General features: G+C 38.4%; 1 protein-coding gene across 3 annotated transcripts in view; it reads right to left on the reverse strand.

The window, feature by feature from the left end:
* Positions 1-22,500, reverse strand: part of rims3 (regulating synaptic membrane exocytosis 3) — a 61,773-nt gene that overhangs the window by 476 nt on the left and 38,797 nt on the right. For all 3 annotated transcript variants that reach the window (XM_026942261.3, XM_026942259.3, XM_053231442.1), the window contains exons 3-7: positions 11,894-12,035; positions 11,642-11,754; positions 10,953-11,054; positions 10,574-10,713; positions 1-9,120 (exon numbers count right to left, since the gene is read on the reverse strand). The exon at positions 1-9,120 is cut by the window's left edge and continues 476 nt beyond it. In XM_026942261.3, the coding sequence (XP_026798062.1) occupies positions 8,908-9,120; positions 10,574-10,713; positions 10,953-11,054; positions 11,642-11,754; positions 11,894-12,035 (710 nt within the window). In that variant the 3' untranslated portion in view covers positions 1-8,907. The remainder of the gene's footprint in view (positions 9,121-10,573; positions 10,714-10,952; positions 11,055-11,641; positions 11,755-11,893; positions 12,036-22,500) is intronic.

Consider the following 22,500-nt stretch of genomic DNA (forward strand, 5'->3'; position numbering starts at 1 on the left):
AAAATGATTCCCTAAAACCCTAGTTATAGTGCAAATGAAATTAATACAAAAGATTATTGTGAGTTGGGTTTATAACCTGTTTATAAAGCATTTATAAACAAAACTGAACCAAATGAGGCTAAACCCCGCCCTTTCTTCTGACCAGCTTTTAGAGGTTATTGCAAACTGAACGGAAGGCAAACTCATGCTACAAAATAGTAAAGTTCATATTCTTCTGTTGATGTTTCCTCTGAATACACAAATATGACGTTATAACCTGCCATAAGTGGAAACCAGCATGTTAGAGTGCTACCCACAGAAAGCACAAAGGTGTGCTACTCGACCCTTGGTTACAGATTACAGACAGAAACAGATTCATTTAGATCCGTTTTTAAAATCCCTTTTAATCACAGATCTAAATGAATCTGTTTCTGTCTGTAATAAAAATGAAATAAAATGCTTCCTCAGCCTCTACAGAGCTGAAAAGAAATTTGCACTAACCCTTTTTTCAAGCAAATAAGATTTCATTTACTCTCATTACATCTCAGCAATAATCAAGTTAATACATTCATCAATCATTGTTAACAAACAGATACATCACAGGAAAATACTCAAGCCTTTAAACCGACCAAACAGGATTCCAACACACCAATAACACTCCTCTTAAATAAAGTAAATGACTTTACAAAGCCCTCATGAAAACATTTCAAAGATAGAATTTAGACAATAAATTTTCCCAGCCTCCAGTGAAACGCTCTCTAAAAAACTCCCTGTTCCAGTGTTTTGTTTAAAAAAATAAAACAACATCTCACGATAGCTCAACGCGTGTTCGTCTTTTTTAAAGTGACCAACAATTGAAAGGCCTGCCATTTGGTGTCAAATCTCTCGTCTGATTCAAATTCTGAGCATTTAAGCTGCATAAATCATCAGGATCCAGCAATCAGACAGTCAGTAAAGTGAAAAACACACCATCTAGTGTTCATATTAGAATATGCGGAGACGTAACAGGTACAAAACATGCTAGCGAGGGAAACCTCACAAAGACACAGAAAGGGTTTCATCACTACCAATCGCAATAGCACTCCTCACACCAAGTCTCTGAAGTTCATAGTCCAAACACTTACTAGAACATCAGGTATTTTAAGAATAGTCCTAAATGCTAGAACACAGAGCCTGTTCAGACTTTTTTTTTTTTTTGGTTATTTTTGCATGCGCTATTCTTGGTGGCCAAGGAACTGTGTGTATTACCCACAATGCATTGCAAGCAACAGTGTGTAATGAAATACAGCGTAAAATTATCTGTAACGTTTAGCTAGAGGCCATATTTCTTTAGCTTGTCAAGTTTTAGCTAACTGAATGGGTTTATGTAGAACACAATGACATCCATGCCACTAATTAACCAATTAGCTACTAAATAGTCTACTATACATCAGAGTCATGCCATTCCCTGTCGCACTTCTTTTATGTTTTCTAGATAACCATTTCTTGCTACAGTGAATTCTAGTAAAAACTCTTCTGTAAAACACTAGAGTTCGGAAAACAACCTAAGTAGTCTCTCCAACTTGGCCTTCAAATTTCTCAGCAAAAACAGCGATTTTCTTGGAATGTAACAAATAAAGTTGTATTTAAAGCTACAAGAAATAACCTGCCCTCTCAACCAGATCTTAACTTTTCATGAAATATTACAAATTTGCAATCATGAGGGCTCCTCAGTGGCACAAAAGAAAACTTCTGCCGTGTTGTTGGGAAAGTCCAAATCCCGACCAAACCACAGCTGTCCGTGGCAGGAAGTCCAAGAGAACAAAACTTGCCATTTTCTCTGGGTGTTAGGGATGGCATACACTATTCCCTGTCAATCAGAGCGAAACCAGCCAATCGTGGGTGTCTGTGAGCTCATGTATGCGTAAGAGGGCAGATAGCACTTTCCTCAGAGGTTTTTTTCAGCTGCTCTGTGGCTCAGAATGAGCAGCAGTTCAAAAAGATGTGGTTGGATGGCTTCACATGTATTAGTGGAAGCAAGTTTTATCCTTCACTCTCTCTGGCTCTCTCTGGTTGATAGCTATTGTGTGATAGGGGAGAGCTAGTGTGGGGGTGGGAAATGGGGAATGACCAAAATGGGAGAAAATGGGGCAGAAAAACTGCAATCATGAGACCATGTTACAACCGGATGTTATCCAAAATTCACAACAATCTAACAAGCTAGACTAATTTCATTTGATTTGATATGGATGAAGTCATAGGAAAAAACATGAACCATAACACTGTCCATCACACTAGCATTAACCATTGTAATTTTAGTAAGTTTAGTAACTTGAGCTATCTTTCCACATGTGCTAAGATCATCCTCCAGATGTGGGCACCCATACTGGTGTCACCTCAGCACCACAATCCTCAAGGTCATCTACCAGGAAAACAATTTGTACTACATCATACAACTGGTAGTACATCACTTTGACCTTTAAAGTTTTTTCTTGTTACTTTTTTTTTTTTTCCAAAGTCTGGCTAAAGCATTAAGAACAAGCCAAGCCAGAGATAAACTACACAAAACATAGCATAATTCTATAGGTCAACTTTACAAACAACTTTCTTAAAATGCGCTTGCAAAATCATGCAGCTTTCACTTCCCTGTTATTGTGGACTTCAATGCAGATTGTGTGTACAGTGTACATATTTACCTAAAGCATCCAGTAGGCTTTATGACCTTTATTGACATAAACAAATCGAAACAATGGTCAGGGTCTCAGTGGATCTGTAATCTCTGTGGATCTGTCCCAGGAACACTGGTTATGAGGTGAGAATACACCCTGGTTGGGATGCCAGTCCACAGCAGGGCATCATTCACACACTCATTCACACCTAGGGCCAATTTAGCTTACTCGATCCACCTTCTGGTGTGTTTTTAGGAGGAGAGAGGAAGCTAGGGAACCTGGAGAAAAGCCACATTGATACAGGAACATGCAAAATTCTCTACAGACAGTTACCCAACCTCAGGATCAAACCAGGGACCATGGACCAGTGAGACAGCAACGCTACCCGCTGCACCACAACGCGACACGCTCAAACCGCAGAAATGACCAAGACAGGTAGAGAAAGCTCAAAGGCCCATCTCACTGTTGCCCTTAATCAAACTTAATCTGAATCCAACACAATAAAACCAACCACTAGACCTGAAAAAAAAAAAAAACTACTAGGATACAAGTATTCATGCATTCGGTGTTCGTTTTCTGCTCTTGTCATTCTTCAGACCTGCAAAGCCAATAAAAGTGTGTAATTACTTCATTTACAGGTAAAGGACATGTACAATCTCAAGTGCCAAGTATACATAAAAATCACATGGAAAAATAGCAATATCTAATAGTTATTTCAGAGGACAAAACATTCAGCTGTGAAAAAGTGAAAAAAAAAGTGTTTTTAGTACAGTCATATAGGAACCTTTAGAATAAAATTAGTTTCTTCTCAGTGGTTAAGGAAACTTGTGCAAAAACAAAACCATGAAATACATACACTTCCCACTGAAGCAATGTAAGAAATGTATACTCCAGATCTCGATTTTGACTCTTTGAGTTTTAGCAACATGAATGTCAAAGAGGAGAGGATGGTGATACTTGATGTATAAAAGCAAACCACAAAACCAGAAATCTTCCACTCTTTTTTTTACAAGCAGTTCAGAGGATTTCATATTAGCCCAGAGGAGCATATTTCCTCCTAAATGGAATGACGTCTTAATGAAAATAGGCAAAAACGAATAAATGTAGACAGTAAATATTCCTGGAGACTCAAGCTTGGTTTAAAGCCAATATTGTTGGTATTATGTTTTGAATGATAGTTTTTAAGCTATTATGTAAGCCTTTTTGGCCTTCAGGACAAAAAACGGGCAACAGAATGAGCAAGGTCCAGAATGTGCATTTGTTTTGCAGTGATGTTCTGGCTTAAACATAATGTCATTATGTACAGAAATCTCTAAAGAGGTAAAGAAAACTGTTTCATATAAGAGACTAGGGATGTAAAAAAACCTGACAAAAAAAGACTCGCCTTTCTCTAAGGGCGTTTTCACACTTGGTCTGAATATAGAGTTAGCACTCCAGACCGATTCTGGGCTCATTTTGGGGCGGGGCTCGAAATCGCAGGTTTGTGTTCACATTGAAGAATTCCTTCAGAGCCGCTGATCGAGCAAAATGGTAAGCACTAGGTTCTTCCATTTGCAAAGCAAGTCTCCATGAGGGAATACCTCTAATACAAACTAAGAGCAGATCTGATATAAAAATCATTTGAGTCTTTTGGAGTTTTTTTCTCTTTTCGATTTTTTGAAGATTTTAAGATTTTTAGTGCAGACAGACATCAGACGTGCATTTTTCACAAGCGCTCACACCGCAAAGGTGAGCTAATTACAGTACACTTGTCCTGTGAAATTTGGTTTTATATATCAATAACCCTTTTGCCTGCATCATGAAAGTAGTCACAGGACATAACGTGATAAGTTGAACCAATCAGATTAATCAGCATGTGGCCCCGAGCATGGATTTTTTCCCCAAGTCTCTTAAAAATTTCAAGCGTGAAAAAGACCTAAGCTGTTTGTCCAAAATCCCACTTTTTGGAAAGTTATGTTAAATAGAAATTGATGAAAGTTGAAGATGAGCTGCTATGGGAAACGTTGTTCATCATAATAACAGCAGGTTTGATTAACTTACATTGTGAATGCCTATTTCGATAACACCGTCTCCTATTTTAACAGTTTAGGAAAGTTCATAAAATATTTCCATAAATGCACAGACGTCAGAGTGGATGAGCTTACCTCCTGTTAACCCTTGTGTTGTCTTAAGCATCAAAAATGACCTGCCACTATGTTTACCAGCAGAGAAAACGAGTGGTGTCCACTGATTACATGCAGTCTTTCTGCACTGTGAAGAGGGAAAACCAAGATTTTCACAAAGTTTGTGATGATTGACAGGTTGTTTCTTCCTGAAAAATAGACTTGGGTTTTAAAATTCAATTAAGCTGCTTTGTTTTAGGGGTTTAGGCATGTCATTTTTGACCCTTAGGACAAGGGGAGTATACATAGTGTTAAGACTACACAAGGGTTAAATCAAAACATAGCACACATATAATTATCAACTCAAAATGGTAATATAAGAAAGTCATGATATGCATTTCACTATGTAGTCCATAACATGGAGAAGATTTAGGTCAGATTTACAGATTCAAATTCTAAATGTGTGAGAAGCACTTTGGCAAATGATCTCAATCAAGTGTGTCTTTTTCATGTAAACACTAAGCTTGATTAGCTATGGCCACTAAGCAGTGTCTTTGAACATGTGGGGTTTAAAAATCTAACTTAAAAAGGTTCCTTAAATATTATTTTTATCCTTCAAGAAATGGGTGGAAAAAAACTGTTGAGACATTAATGAGGGGCATGATCTGTGACATGATGTTCTGCGTTGAGAAAAGAAAAGTCGGATGTAGAAATACTCAAGAACTTAACACACTTAATCCTGTGTACAGATCTAAGATATGTAAGAAGGACCACATAAAAAAATATAAAAAAAGAAAAAACAAGAAATGTCTTGAGAAGTCTCCATGGTGCCTAAGGCTGACTGGAGAAGATGATTTGAGCTGTTTAGCTACAATCCCAGAGTTTAAAGAGCTCCAATAGCACATTGAGAAAATCCGTCAATCTTGGGCTTTGATTAACAGGCGACTGATCTTCAAACCGATATTCATTTCCACTCATGACCTCCAGGATAAAGCCTTTAGTCTTTTAGATCTAGATGCTGGTCGAGAGAAAAGGCTCCATCGTCCGCGCACAAAAAATCCCCAAAGGTCCACCAGGTTTGTTAATAAGACTTCATGTTCATGACACTTTTTGCTCTTCTGTAGTACAAATTGAGCTGCTGGTTTAGTTGTTCAGTTGAACGTTGGTTCACTTTACAGCCGGAGAAACTGAACAGAGCCTTGTCATGAAGCTACCCTTCAGTGCAGATCCAACATTCATCAAAAAAAAAATAAAATAAAATAAAAAAGAAAGAAATCAAAATGACAGCATTGGCAAAAAAATACAGTCTATATAGTCTATATGCATTTAAAGGCAAGCTTAAAACAACACTCTATATTTGTTTTTTTTGTGAGTAAACATGCAGATAATAAATACATTAACACAAATATCTTATTTTTATATATTGTCTATATATATATATATATATATATATTTTAATGTCCTCTGTTTGAATTCATACATTTATGCTACCATATGTAACAGGAGTTATGTGCATTTAAATAACCTGACTGGTGAATTTGAGCCCTGCCCTTTAGTAGAGTGTGTGTGTGTGTGTGTGTGTGCGTCTTGACAGTCACCCCCGAATCCTGAATTACAAACACCCTTGATAAAGATAAAGGAAACATACAGCATGGATAATGATCCATATGCTTAAATGTATAGGAAATTTGGATTTAAATGATGTAATGAAATCAGAAATTGCACATAACTAAATGACTGTTGGTATTTCATGACTTACTGGGGTGTAAAAATGTAAAGATGTGGTCTCTGTTTGCCATCAGGACAAAGTGCTACCAGGAAAATCAAAAAGCCCTTATTGTCAGCAATCGATAAACATCAAATCCTAAATGGCACTGGGACTCTGAGAAAGTGCTACGGTGTTCTGACGCTAAAAATAAACTCCCTGTTACCGCCGAGGCACATTTTGGCATCAGAAACGGGATAAGGAAAAAGAAAATAATAGTCACTGTAAAATAAAAATGGTAAAATATTTTACTGTTTTTTTTTTTATACAGCTGGCCTGGAGGCCATCATTAGGACCAACGGTATTATTATTTTATTAGAGTCAAAAAAACTGATTGAAATCTGAACCTCAGTGGATCTTCGAGTTTCCTCAAGTATGCTGCAAAATGACCTGAAACATGGTTGAATAAAAAATAAAATCATCATTTTACAATGACCAGATTGATCCGTGGAGCTGGAATATGCTTAATCATATGCAGAGATGGACAAATCATAAAATTCATTATCTTCAATGTTCTGCTCAGTCTCAAGTTTTGGTTGAACAGAAACCTACTGTAAATTAATTAACCCCAAACTAGTTATTTAGCTAGCTGCATTAAATAATGAAAATCAGTGAATATGCAAATTCTTGTGAAGAGGAAGATTCTGTGTAGCCATAGTCCTCAAGTGCTCCTGGTAATGTATTTTGCTGGACGTGACTTTATTTACAGTTAAAATGCCACTGTATGATGGAGTTGTATGACAGGTTTGCACTTTTGTATATTTTTGTAAATAACTCATCTGTACGAGTAAATTTATTCAATTAATGAAAATAGTTTCTAATAATCAACAGAATGTAACCTTGGTTGATTAGATCGAGTAGCGCATGCTTGTAGTGTATCACTCCACCATGAAACATATAAAACATGTTATGTTTTTAACATACATAGTGAGTAAAGATTGCTTTGTGAAAGTCAGTAGGGCATGAATTCTTTCTCTGGCCATTTTTTATTTCTCTGAACAACCTACTATCTAACAATTAATTACATCTGCTGAATCTACTTGTCCACTATAAATAAAAAATGAACAGCCCAGACATGCAGGCTGCTTCTCCCAGGCTTGTGATTTGTCCACACCTGATATGATCTATCACAATATACAGCACACACCATAATTATATCACGTATACTTGATGATATAACCATTCCATTTTTAAAAAGAGGCTACTTGGCAAATCTTTTGGGCAGTGTTTGTGCTTCTGAGATAAAAGTCTGACCCATTCTGGAGGCAGCACAGGGACAGTTGCCTTCTAAGGGACTATATTTTTGACTGTTTTGAGGGCAGCATTGCAGGCTCGGGGAAGGCAATCACATAACCTTGTAAACTGTGCTAAAGGCAAATATTGTGATGTAAAAAAATTTATATCGGGACACGTCAACTCTTAATCCGATTAAAGATGTTTCATGAGTTGAAGAAATGTGAAGGAATCCTTCTGGAAAATTCTGGGTAATTAAAGGGAAAGGCTCAGTGCTGGTGTGTTTGTTAATGGATGTCGCATCCATGTACAAAGAAAAGTGTCTGTCTGACAGCTCTATTTCTGAGGAATACAGTTAAAATGTATTTCAGTGAGATTTTAAAATGTCATCTGTTCTGTTTATTTTAGACAGCTTTATCTTTATCAAGGGTGAAACCATTCTGGACCTGACTGTGTTTACATTAGACTAATTCTAAAGTTTTTTTTTTTTTCTTTTTGTTTTTGCATCTCACCTAAGTCATTGATTCTGCTACATATCCATACTCTACAAACACTACATATAAGAAGAATTGCTTTGGTTTTAAAAAATAAACATTTGAGCAGGTTTGGCATAGAGAGTTTTAGGAAAACAGAAGTGAAACTGATTTTTTTTTTTTTTTTTGGAGTGAGCCGGGGTGGAGCGTAAGCGTGATGATCATAAGCATTCTGCTCTTTATGGGTTGCGCATGTATAAATGCTACATCTTCTGGAAAACTCTGGAAAATGTGTGTGTGTGTGTCTGTATGTCTGTGTGTGTCAACTGACAAGCCAAATCTCACTTTACCACAGATTTTCTGCATGTATGCTGGTTATAAATAAAATCCTCTATTTTGTTGCACATTCAACTGTTGATATCTGTTAGTGTTTGTGTGTGTGTGTGTGTGTGTGTGTGTGTGTGTATGCTTCTGGATTAGCAGCCTTCCAGCTTGTGGGAGAGTTAGACAAAAAGGTGTGTGTGATTTAACACTTGTCTCTTGCTATAACAAACCAGGAAGAGACAAACAGACCGAATGAAGTGCATGTGATAGACAGTATGCGTTTCCACTCACGGTGCCGGAGAGTTGTGTTTAAGAATGAATTGCACAAAAAAGAGAACAGGACCATAATGACACAGAGAGAAGACATGGAGGAAGGGCCTTTTCTAGGTGCACGAGGGGCTGGTGGCACTCTCGAGTGAGGACTGTGAGAGGCGTCGGGTAAGCGGGCCGATGCTGGGCTCGGCGAGAGAGGAAGTGGGGAACAGCTTGTACCAGCCGCCAATCATGGAGGACAAATCCAGCTCATCCAGGAGGATCTGGGCCATTCCCATGAAGCACTTGGTGTCCATGCGGCCATAATCGCCCCACACAATCACCTAGCGGACAGCGGGGCAAACGATTAGTGCTGGGGTTTCACCTCCAACAACCTCAGAAGCACTTTGATTGCTTAACTGTTGAAGTATTTTTGTCCTGTTTCTCTGGAGATACTGTGTACTATGCTGAACTTTTATTACATCCATTATGTGTACTGAAGTACACCGAAGTTACTTCCTGGATTCTTCTTCATGTACTGTATACTGTATATATGTAATGTTATTTTCACAGATTTTCTTAGCCAGTTAATTGCGATGCGCTAAGCTGACAGGATTTCTGACAGAATTTAAGCATGTTTATACATTTAAACAATTTTTACTGCTAATACAAACTAGCTAACTAACATGGACTAACCTGACAGGATTATTGAGAGAATTTAAGCCATACTTATATATGTAAACAAGTGCTACTGCTAATACAAACTAGCTAACTAACATGGGCTAACCTGACAGGATTTCTGAGAGGATTTAAGCCATAGTTATACATGTAAACAACTGTTACTGCTAATACAAACTAGCTATCTAACATGGGCTAACCTGACAGAATTATTGAGAGAATTTAAGCCATACTTATATATGTAAACAAGTGCTACTCCTAATACAAACTAGCTAACTAACATGGGCTATCCTGACAGGATTTCTGAGAGAAATGAAGCCATAGTTATACATGTAAACAACTGTTACTGCTAATACAAACTAGCTAACTAACATGGGCTAACCTGATAGGATTTTTGAGAGAATTTAACCCATACTTATATATGTACACAAGTGCTACTGCTAATACAAACTAGCTAACTAACATGGACTAACCTGACAGGATTATTGAGAGAATTTAAGCCATACTTATATATGTAAACAAGTGTTACTGCTAATACAAACTAGCTAACTAACATGGGCTATCCTGGCAGGATTTCTGAGAGAAATTAAGCCATAGTTATACATGTAAACAACGGTTACTGCTAATACAAACTAGCTAACTAACATGGGCTAACCTGACAGGATTTCTGAAAGAATTTAAGCCATAGTTATACATGTAAACAATGTATATGTTCTTACTGCTAATACAAACAAGCTAACCAACATCAGCTTGATAGGATGACATGATTATCACATTAATATTCAAGTTACATTTATAATCACATTTGTAAATGTAAACAATCTTCACTGCTAACATGAGTCAATTAGCTAACATGAGCTAACCTGACAAGATGTCTGAGATTTTTTAAGCCATATTTATAACTGTCAATAATCTACACTGCTAACTCAACCAGCTTGTTAACATAAGCTAATTTGATATGATTATTGAGGAGATTTTTAGGTCATATTTGTAAATGTTACAGCACAGAGAGACCCTTCACTGAGGATTCCCAAGGGGCTAAAAACTGAGAAGAACGGAAAAGAACATTGATATGCAGTGAACAGACCAGAGCTAGCTGCTTGTGATTCATTTGCGTACCTGTAACACTTTGCCCTGAGGGCTTTCATCAAACAGCAGTGTTTGCTGGTAGGTCGGGTCCAGAGTTTTCTTCACCACTTTGGTTTTCTTCTTGGAGAGACACGCTCCATTCTCCAGGACATAAACCTTTGCATACGTTGCTGCAGGCACAAAGTTAAAATCCATTCTTATTCAGGAAAAAAAAACAGTGCCTATATTTCTAGACTTAGTTCTTTCTGTGGAAGCTTAGAGTTTTAGGTTATGTGCTAGTGACTAGACAATTGTGAATTCAAATCCTAGGACTACACTGTTAGATATGATTCTACCTTGCATTGAAAAAAAATGACTGCCTAATGAATTAAAGGGAATGTGAGTTGATCTTAGGACATCATAGTTTTACCTGGAATGTTCTTTGAGCCTGGTTTAGGGGTTAAACCCCTGGCTTGGGTGATTTCCACCTCGATTTGACCACCTCGATCCATCACTCCGATATGGACGTCGCCTACACAGGTGGACATAATAATGCAATAATAAAAATGCTTTTAATGGAACACTGAGCTTTAGTACTAATGTTTAGGTTTTATTATCATATTTATAATATTACAGGGGATACATTTACATGAAGGATTTGTTAGTAAATGATTTAAATGATCTTTGAATGAGATATTTCATTCACATTGATTTTTTTAATACAAAAATAATATAATAATAATACATTTCTGGATTTCAGCTTGTATGGTTATATGGTCAATTTTGCGATTTATCCTATTGAACAGCAGATGGAGACACAGGACAGTGTAGTCTATAACAAATCATTAGACTAGCAAACAATGACCAAAATACAAAGTATACCAATTATGCCAAAAATAATCTGATGAATTAAGGGTGTAGCTTAAAGAAGCAATATACCCTAACACATATTCCTGAAGGATTTATTCAAGCTCATAAAAAATCCTCTCAGCTTCTAAAAGTTAACCCCTGACCAAATAAAAAGATCATTGGTGTATCAGGTATTTATTTGAAGTTGTTTAGAAGCAGCACATTTGGTATGTTTTGTAATAAGAAATACATTCTCTGCTTGAGACTGACCCATTGGAGGTGTGGCTAATGTCTGACGCCCAACAATCTGGGCAGGGCCAAGGCCATCCAGGAAGTCGCTGAACTGGCTCTCTGGGCCCAGTCGGGTGGTAGGGAAGATGAAACTATCGGGCATGAAACATTTTACGCTGTAAACACAACAGAGCAAACTACACAAGTATGGCTCATAGAGCATCAGTAACAGAACGCATACTCTGAATACGAACCACTGAACAATTTAAAAATATATGCCTCTCCACTCACGTTCCTTCTGAGCTGTTACTGTTAGTGCTACCATCTGTTGACTCCTTACTCCCCTGCCGCGTCACTCGGTTCCTCATCTCTACGGCAATGCCTGTCTCCGTGCTCCTCCTGATCGTGCTGCGTAGCTTCTTAGTTGCTCCATCTGCAGAAATAAAAAATATAGGTGTTGAAAAAATTCAACAAGCATCACAGATCACACATAATCCATTCACAATCAGAGCTGTATTCACTGATTTGACATTGAGTCAACTTACGCTTGCTTAGTGAGGATTTAATATCAAAATTGTGTGTATCATTATTCAGACCTCGGGTGTAACTACAGACTTGAACACAATTCAGAAGTTACGCAATAGTTACGCAAACAGGGTGGAGTTTGCTTAAAACAGAGACGCATCTCAGTTACGCACAACTTTGACCTCAGACCTAAGCGCATTTTTCATGTGCGATATATGTTTGATGAAAAACATTATTTTTTCTTCAGTCCACATTTTCTATCCCCGATTTTTTTTTTCAGCTTTAAAGACAAGTGCTTGTTTTACTACTCAGGAAAAATCTGCCAACCTTGAAGGTGCACAGTTGCAGTTGATTAGCATAGAATGCCACACCCAGACATTTGTCTTAAACAAGTGCCTAACTCTGAATACACATAACTCTCCCCACGTAAATATTGACATAACTTTTGGGCTTGAGTCACAAACTCTGAACACGTCTGACTCACAACAGAAAGGCAAGAAGCCTGTCCAGTTTATACTACCCGACCAGACTTAACATCGGCATGGGGGGGAATGTTAATTATTCAGCAGACATGTTCAGCTTGGCTTGGCCTTTTTCTCTCTGAGTCTTCAGTATATACAGAGCTGAGCAGCATAATAAAAAGTCACACACTGCTGCAGGCATCCAAAACCAAAAATGGAAAAGCAAATCGCCTCAAAACCCATGACAAAGGACTAAGTGGTCTTATTGGAAAATAGATATGAAAATATGAACAAACATAAGTAATAGCAGAGTGAGTCATATTTGTTTTAGCAGGCATGCTGACACTGAGAGTGAACTGCACTTTCCATTAGGATCCCTCTTGGCGCAATTAGATGTTCATCTGTGTTGTGAGAGCTGGGCATAAGGCCCGCATTCTTAACTGACAACAGCACTGAGGGACTAATGGCGTTTAGCCGATCTGTTTTGGGTGGCCAACTAACGTACTGCACCACTCAAGAAGAAGTGGAGGCATAGACTAATGGATGATGAAAAAAAAAATGAACTACAAAAGGATGGTGTAAATATGACAATTCTGAGTCCTTTGAGGGTATGGTATTACTGAAAGCCCAACATTAGATTGTACTGTGATGTGCCTTACGAGGCTATATACTGGGAATGGGAATCTGGCAACCAAACACTTACGCTTCCAAATAGAAGTTGATTAGTGTTGGACTACTCAAAAAAAATACTACTGATGGTGAGCTGCACGTTTCAATAAAATCCTGGAGCAATTAGACGATTTGCATTCATACACAACAACAGCAGTAAGGGACTGATGGCATTCAGCTGATCTTTGGGTGCAAGGCTTATTTTCTGCTTTACAGAAATCTAGGACCCCTAATGAAGCCTCTGAAAACAACAATAAAATGTTAACCCTCAGGTTAGAGAAAAAAGAATGGAGCTTTACCAAGAAACGTCCTCCAAAAATGCTGTTTGTACCTTGCTAATCCTTTTCTCAGAAAGCTGGACACTCTATACACAGTGATAAAAATAGTGGTGCACTGAGAATAACATTTCATAGAAATTCCTAAATACAGCACAGTAAATCATAATGTAGGACACATCAATCAAACAAGTGTCAAACACCACTGGAAAATAATAAAAATAAATAAATAAATGCAAGAGAAGAAAGCATACAGTGTGTGGTCAGAGCACTGCAATGAGCTTCAGCTCTACAGGGAGGTTTGGAAGAAAACAGGGCAGCACACTTATTCATACAACGCCATATCTAATCAAAGAAACAGTATGTGCTGAGAGACAAATCATAAAATAGTCATGAATTTTTATTTTAAATATACATGATCTAGGCCCCGTTAGTACAGAAATGATTATAGCAGCTGTACTGGAGCAGGCACTACTGTCTGAGAAATTAAACAACCCTTTCTGACCAATCAGAATCGAGAATTTGACAGCACTGTGATATAATACTAAATAAATGAAACCATGCAATGCTGCTTCCTTGTTGTTTGTCATTCAATATTGTCCATTTTGAATGTATTTGAAAACCGATAAACATACACCATTATATGCTAAAAATCGAATTATTGATTTGGGCAGTTATCATAAAGAAAATTTTTCATATTGATCCACCCCTAATTAAAGCTAGAGTGAAAGTGTGCTATGGTGTACAATGGTATTGTTTCCCTCGCTAGTGGGGACGGAGTCACAAATCAAGGGCTCGGTATCACTGCAATCAGTGTGTGGTAATGAGTTTACTGAGACACTGAGACACATTTCTGACACAAACTCTCTCAATGTCATAGAGCTATGAGTCACATGAGGCACAGATCTCTGGCTTTTATATAATATAATAACTTCAGATGCGTATGGTACTAAAAATACACGAGGAGAAATCAGAGTGATTCACGCAAGTGCTAAATCTGTCTCGTATTTCCAAATACATGTGTGTAATAGAATAAAGAGTAAAAAGGCCATGTCTCCTTCACCTTGACTGAAAGTGCATAGGCCACGCCTCCCTCACTGGAACTGAGATTATAAATCAGTACATTTATGATACAAATGTATTGATTTATAATCTCAGTTCCAGTGAAGGAGGCGTGGCCTATGCACCTTTCAGTCAAAGTGAAAGAGAAGAGGCCTATGTTGTTATTATTCTCAGTGAAGGAGGTGTGGCCTATGTTGTTGTCAGTCTCAGTGAAGGAGGTGTGGCCTATGTTGTTGTCAGTCTCAGTGAAGGAGGTGTGGCCTATATTACTGTCAGTGCTAGTGAAGAAGGTGTGGCCTATACTACCATCAGTGTTTGTGAAGGAGGTGTGGCCTATGTTGCTGTCATTTTCAGTGAAGGGCGTGTGGCCAATATTATTGTCAGTGCCAGTGAAGGAGGTGTGGCCTTTGTTGCTGTCAGTCTCAGTGAAGGAGGCGTTGCCTATATTGGTGTCAGTCTCATTAGTGGAGGTGTTTTTATTTTAATTAAAAACCACTGAATACTGAATCACATTGTATTGTGCCATATTGCACCAAATCATATTGAAATGGCTTTAAATCAATCATATTTCATTTCTGTCTGCATACTTTTTACATGGAATGATTAAACAACAATTATTATTATCATTGTTTCATCTGAGAATAAGCGATACACACCCCTAATAATCAATCATGTTGGAGTACAGAGTATTAACTGTGGGATCATCCTTTGCAGTGGATTAAGTGTTTCAACAAATACAGTCTCAGTAGTCCTCTTTGGGCTTGGGTCTGCAGTACTCAGTGTGTGTGTATAGATCACAAAGACAAGGAGCTTATAGTGGTATAAACACAAGGTGACTGCTGCAGTACACAGGAGTGTTTAAAGAGAATGAAGGGAAGTGTGTACTCATACAGCGTACTGACTTCCAGATATTGATTCAATGTGTGTTTGTGGAAGTAGAGATGTCAGAACTTATCAACAATTTTCCACTGTAAAGGAACTAGCTTTCGGTGGATAAATTAGGATGTTTCAAAGGCTACAAAATGTCTCCGCCCACTAGCCTAAAAGGTTCTAGCCTTGGAGAAGTCTTGATTTCAGTTCCAAGCTGTGGATTTCTAGTTTCCCATGTCCCAATTACAAATATATTTTCTGGTTTTGACCCCTTCTTGAGCACCCACAGCAACAACTCCACTGGCACGGAGTACTTATTATAGACATATTTTAAAGGTGCATTTTAATTTTTTTTTTATTAATTAAATTTAATTTTAATTAAGATATGTTTTTAATTTAATCTTTTATAAAATCTTATGCTTCCCAAATGGTGCTTCCCAATGTAGCCATGCAATGGATCCGCTAGTGTCTACAGAATTTTACTGATATTTTTCCAACCCTGAAATGAGCTCCACCCCCCAGCTGGAACAAAGCTACCTGACCTTCCTTTTTTTTCTTTGAAAGGCAAATCAAAAGGCATATGTATTTTAACAGAGGCTTTGGGATTAGTTAGGGAGAAGGGAGAAGAAAAAGTTGTGTTTGAAAACTGTTTTCAATGCAATTGCATTTCAGCTCGCAGGCAGCAGAGGGAGCTACAAAATTCCAAACAGCTTCTTTAGTGATGCTTTTCTGCAAAAATGCTGTGTAAAATGTCTTTTTTCCCCAGCTAAACTGTCTCCTCAAATTGATATTTCACTTGCCCCTATACCTCTCTGTGCCTGTCCTATTGCGCCTTAAATCCACCTGTGTTTATTTCCATCTTTCTCTCTGTATCTTCCTCTACAGTGCATTTCTCTGGGGAAAAATCCTCTGAGACTCTTAAATGAAATATTAAAGGATGCAGCTCAGTTAGTGAGAGAAATGGACAGAGAGATAGCGGTGGGAATGAAGAGATAAATGTAGAGCTGTAGAGGGATGGGAAGGGGAAGCAGATGGGGAGAGAGGTGTGTAAGAGAAGTATGTAGGAGAAATATATAAGAGAAGTGAGAAGAAAGAATGGAGAGAATAGTATTGGGTGTTAAAATGGCTTGTGCTGCATCTGACCTTTCTCACGCAGCTCCACCTGCTCATGCAGAACAGCAGATTTGAGTGGTCAGGGAGGTGAAGACTACATTTTGTTGCTTATTTTTGTGGATTTGATAATAATTCTAGGTGCATATTTACTTGGTAGATTAATGCATGGACATAAAGGACGTAAACACACACCCCGTCCCGGAGGACTGGATAAAAAAAACTAATCTTACAACATAAATCTAAGGCAAACCAGGATTCTGAGTTAAACCAGTGAGTGGTCTTCTTCCCACTAATACAGACTCATCAATATTTCAAGCAATGCTTCTACTCTAATACCTTCATTAAAACTGGTTCCATGGAATAAACAAGCAGAGCTAACCATTTATTAAAACTGGGATTCATTCTAAGAGTCTTTCGAAATGAAACAAAAACATTAAAAATGATTATGATTTAGCATTTTAGGGACAATCCTAGTGAAGGAAGTGAGTTAAATTAAACCTGTTTTGATGCATTGTTTTCCAATACAAGTTTTTACATTTGCCAAAAGCTCAATTTTGAGCTTTTGGCAAATGTAATAGAGGCCACACCTCCTTCAATAAGACTAACAAAGAAAGATGTCATGCCTCCTTCATTAAGACTAACAAAGTGACCATGACTCCTTCATTAACAAAGAGGCCACACCTCCTTAACTAAGACTAACAGACAAAAAGGCCATGCCTCCTTCATGAACAAAGTGGCCACTCCTCCTTCACTAAAACTAATAAACAGATAGGCCACTCCTCCTTCACTAAAACTAATAAACAGATAGGCCACACCTCCTTCACTAAAACTAATAAACAGATAGGCCACTCCTCCTTCACTAAAACTAATAAACAAAGAGGCCACTCCTCCTTCACTAAAACTAATAAACAAAGAGGCCACACCTCCTTCGCTAAAACTAATAAACAAATAGGCCACTCCTCCTTCACTAAAAGTAATAAACAAATGGGCCACTACTCCTTCACTAAAACTAATAAACAAAGAGGCCACTCCTCCTTCGCTAAAACTAATAAACAAATAGGCCACTCCTCCTTCACTAAAACTAATAAACAGATAGGCCACTCCTCCTTCACTAAAACTAATAAACAAAGAGGCCACTCCTCCTTCATTAAAATCAATAAACAAAGAGGCCACTCTTCCTTCATTAAAACTAATAAACAAATAGGCCACACCTCCTTCGCTAAAACTAATAAACAAATAGGCCACACCTCCTTCACTAAAACTAATAAACAGATAGGCCACTCCTCCTTCACTAAAACTAATAAACAAAGAGGCCACTCCTCCTTCATTAAAATCAATAAACAAAGAGGCCACTCTTCCTTCATTAAAACTAATAAACAAATAGGCCACACCTCCTTCGCTAAAACTAATAAACAAATAGGCCACACCTCCTTCACTAAAACTAATAAACAAATAGGCCACTCCTCCTTCACTAAGACTAAAAGATAAAAGGCCATGCCTCCTTCACTAAGACTAACAGATAGAGGCCATAACTTTTTCACTAGACACCAAGACACCAAGCCTCCTTCACTAAAACTAATTAAAAAAAAAAAAAAAAGACACCACGTCTTTGGCACAAAAAGACCACGCCTCCTTCATTAAGTCTAACAGATACAGAGGCCACACCTCCTTCACTGCGACTACCAGACAAACAGGCCACACTTCCCTCATTAAGACCTCGCCTCCTTCACATACTTTATAATAATTAGCCATGAATAAAACATAAAATTCAGCAGTTTTACCTCATAACCATGTTTTCCTCAGTGCTTGAGTGCATGGTAATGATAAACTTGGCTTCACCGTCCACTGAAAACACTGGTGGCTGTGTCATACTAAACCTGTGTGTGTGTGTGTGTGTGTGTGTGTGTGTGTGTGTGAGTGCGTGCATGCGTGCATGTGCGCATGTGCGCGTCATGAGAGCAAAGTCATGGCCATCTCTCTGTCTGGTATCTGTGGCAACAGCCTCATCCCCGAGACAGATAGCACAGGGAACAGACATTTTAGATTATCGAAAGCTAAAAATACAGCATCAGCCCCAACAAAACCAAACGAGTCAATGCTAGATATTCCGGGTAGATTTGCTCCTGGGTGATCTGTGTACAGCTTCTGACTTTAAAACTACTTTAAAAGTTAAGAATATCAAGCCATAATATAACATCCTCTTGGGTCAAAGTGACCCGCATCATCTCCATAAAAGAAATCTGACTTTTAAAGATGATTTTCATGCTCCTTATAGAAACTGAGTCACAGAGCTTCGTGCTGGTTTTAGTATTATTAAGTACTATTCAGATGGGATGAGGTTGGTTAAGTAATGTTGCTGGACAATGTTTGTAATAATTATGTCTCATTTGCAGAGGATAAGCAATCGCTGTATAAATGACAGGGATAGGAGTTTCGTCATACCAAAAAAAGCAAGAAATATAAAACATTCTCTATTAGTACCACATTTATGAGCCATGCTCTAACTGAACACAAATACATCTTTAATGTAAGCTTATTTATTTAAATGTTACTACATGTTCTTGCCGTAGGGAGTTTGTCAGCACAAGTTGTGTATGATTAATAGTAGGTCACATGACCTTAACAGTTCTGTAGGCTGCACTTATGCTCGTAGCCAGAGGCACCGCTCCACTCTTTCTCTAAGAGTAAAGACAAAAAGGCCATGTCTCCTTCACTAACAGACAAAAAGGCCATGCCTCCTTCACTAACAGACAAAAAGGCCATGCCTCCTTCACTAACAGACAAAAAGGCCACACCTCCTTCACTAAGACTAACAGACAAAGAGGCCACTCCTCCTTCATGAAGGCTAACAGAGAAAGAAGCCACACCTCCTACACTAACACAGAGGCCATGCCTTCTTTCACTAACTGTCTCTTTCACTAACATACAAATAAGCAAAGCCTCCTTCACAAAGACTAACAGATAAAGTGAAAGTGGCCACACCTCCTTCACTACCAGACTAAGAGGCTACGCTTCCTTCCTTAACAAAGAAATAGGCCACACCTCCTTCACTAAGACTAACAGACAAAGAGGCCACGCCTCCTTCACTAATAGACTAAGAAGCTATGTCTCCTTCCCTAACAGTAGAAGTCATGCCTCTTTCCCTAACAGACAAATAGGCCACGCCTCCTTCACTAATAGACTAAGAAGCTATGTCTCCTTCCCTAACAGTAGAAGAAGTCATGCCTCTTTCCCTAACAGACAAATAGGCCACGCCTCCTTCACTAAGACTAAAAGACAAAGAGGCCACTCCTCCTTCATGAAGACTAACAGAGAAAGAAACCACACCTCCTACACTAACAAAGAGGCCATGCCTTCTTCACTAAGACTAACAGACAAAAAGGCCACTGACAAGTCCTTTTGTGAATTGTAAATATTTTTTTATTCATCATTTGAAACTCAGTTTTGGTTTGGTTTTTGGAGAGGACAACCGAAAAGAGCGTGTGCATCCTGGAGTGCCTTTATAATTAAGAAAGTGCAAAAATTCTTCCCAAAGGATATGACAGAGTCTTTACCAGCATGTCAGTCTGAATGGGATATATGTATATTACCCCGGTGTATTTCTACCCATCATTTTATAGAAGGTAACAACGTGTAATCTTCACAGTACGTAAAAATGACGGACATGACGGATTCACAAAGAAAATTTGGAACATATGTTGAATTGAGATGTTTTGTCCCAAACAGAATTTTAATGTTAATAACATTGCACTGCTGCATTACACAGACATCAGAGTGATTCACTCCCAAACACATCCTCATATTCTCTTCATCTGTACTGCACTAACATGAAAGAGCATGACTGGTGTGTGTGTGTGTGTGTGTGTAAAGTGAAGGACTCATTTCAGCAGGAGAATGTCTGAACACACGCTGCCCAGCCCTCCACATCGGATGCGCTGAGAGAAGGAAAGGCAGTGAGGGAGGGAGAGAAGAAGGAAGAGGAGAAGAGGAGGAGAAGAGGAACACAGAGACCCCGAAACGAACAGAGAAGTGCGCAGTGTCTATTTATAAACCTGTAGTCAGGAATATCTCCACTGTGGGGGAGCATCGGAGGAACAACACACACACACACACACACACACACAGCAGCCATACAATCTATCTATCTATCTATCTATCTATCTATCTCTGCGTCTTTGTGACTCTATTATTCTGTTAATCTTTTTCTGTCTGTCTGTCTGTTTTAGTCCGTCTGTCTGTCCGTCTCTGTTAGTCCGTCTGTCTGTCTGTATCTGTTAGTCTGTCTGTCTGTCTCTGTTTGTCTGTCTCTCTGTCTGTCTGTCTGTCTCTTTCTTTCTTTCTTTCTTTCTCTGTCAGTCTCTCTCTGATTTTCTGTCTGTCTATCTAAAAAAAAATTTTGAACAATACCAGAAGTGTCACAATTATTGGCACCCCTTTACTTAGTACTTTGTGCAGCCTCTGTGTATCAGCCTGACAGCACTGAGACTGGAGAACACAGACCGAGGAATCTGAGATACTTCTCAACACAGAATTGCTCCAGATCCTCCAGATTCAGCTCACACCACAGGTTCTCAGCAGGGTTTAGGCCAACAGACCCGGGGATTTAGATTTATAATAATGTATTCAACCACTTTAAAAATACAGTGTAATGGTAGCAGGGATCTTTTATTTCATATGTGCTCTCAATTAATTAAGAAAATTGACTCTCGTAGTCAAATTTAATCAACACAGAAAGCCTCACTCACTTACCGAGTGCACTTCAGAAGCTCTGCAGCTGATTGCCGTGGCTGTTTTACATCGCAGACAGACTGACTAATCTGTAACGCAGTTCTGCTCTTGCTTGTCCCTAATGGACCACTAGACATAGATTATCAGTCAAAATGCCCGCACTACATCAGATTCTGGTTATAGAGCTGGGAAGTGGAATAAATCAGAAACGGAGAGATGAACCCTCTCTTTATAAAACACTGGGAAACATTAAATGCTGCTTCATCGAATACTGAAATATAAACACATCATTCATGTGAATGCTCCAAAAATATTTTATTGTAAACATTTCTATAGATTTGTGTCAACATTGGGGCTGCTATAATATATTTTTTTACAACAATAACTGTCTACAAGGATAGTTAATGATATTACCACTATGTTATATTAAAGAAAAGAAAATGACCAAATATATCATTCTGAATATTGTGTGGTTTTTTTCAGCAATAGCACTGTAAATAAACAAAAAATGAAAAAAACATTTTTGCCTTAATAACAGTGCTAGACCTGGCAGGTAAGGATGCCAGATACTACAGTATGACAACTCGTGGAGGGTGAAGGCTAACACGCGCTTCCACAGGGTGGCGTAACACACTCAGAGGAAAGGGCTATCTGCCCTCTTCCGCATACATCTGAGGTCACAGATGCCAACGATTGGCTAGTGTCACTGTGACTGACAAGGGAGAGAGTATGACGTCTCTCCCACCCTGAAAGCACAGCCAGTTTTGCTCTCTTGGACTCCCAGCCACGGAACCCAATTCTAACAAGCCACCTTCTGTTCTGTTCTGTTCTGTTTTTTGTTTTTTTTTAATAAGGTGTGCTGATTTTTCAGGCTAGTCAGAGTGTCCCAGTGTTCCTATATTCATGTCAAACAAGTCACACAGAGTCCCTACGCACACTACAGTCGTCATCCTGGAATGTGCGAGTGTCAGTGTTGTGTTTTGCTTGGACATGAAGAACAAAAAACAAACCTCAGAATCTGGACAGCAAAACTGACCATCCGATTTTACGCTAAATTACATTTGATCAGGTGACATTGATGTGAATTATTTTTTGAATGGGTAGATTAAATATCGTTTAAACGATTATTCGCAGGTGCCAAAGTGTAAACTAAAAGCTGACTATGAAAATGAAGGACACTTAGACATTTCAATCT

Source organism: Pangasianodon hypophthalmus, chromosome 29, assembly GCF_027358585.1.
Source record: "Pangasianodon hypophthalmus isolate fPanHyp1 chromosome 29, fPanHyp1.pri, whole genome shotgun sequence".
NCBI classification, from domain to species: Eukaryota; Metazoa; Chordata; class Actinopteri; order Siluriformes; family Pangasiidae; genus Pangasianodon; species Pangasianodon hypophthalmus.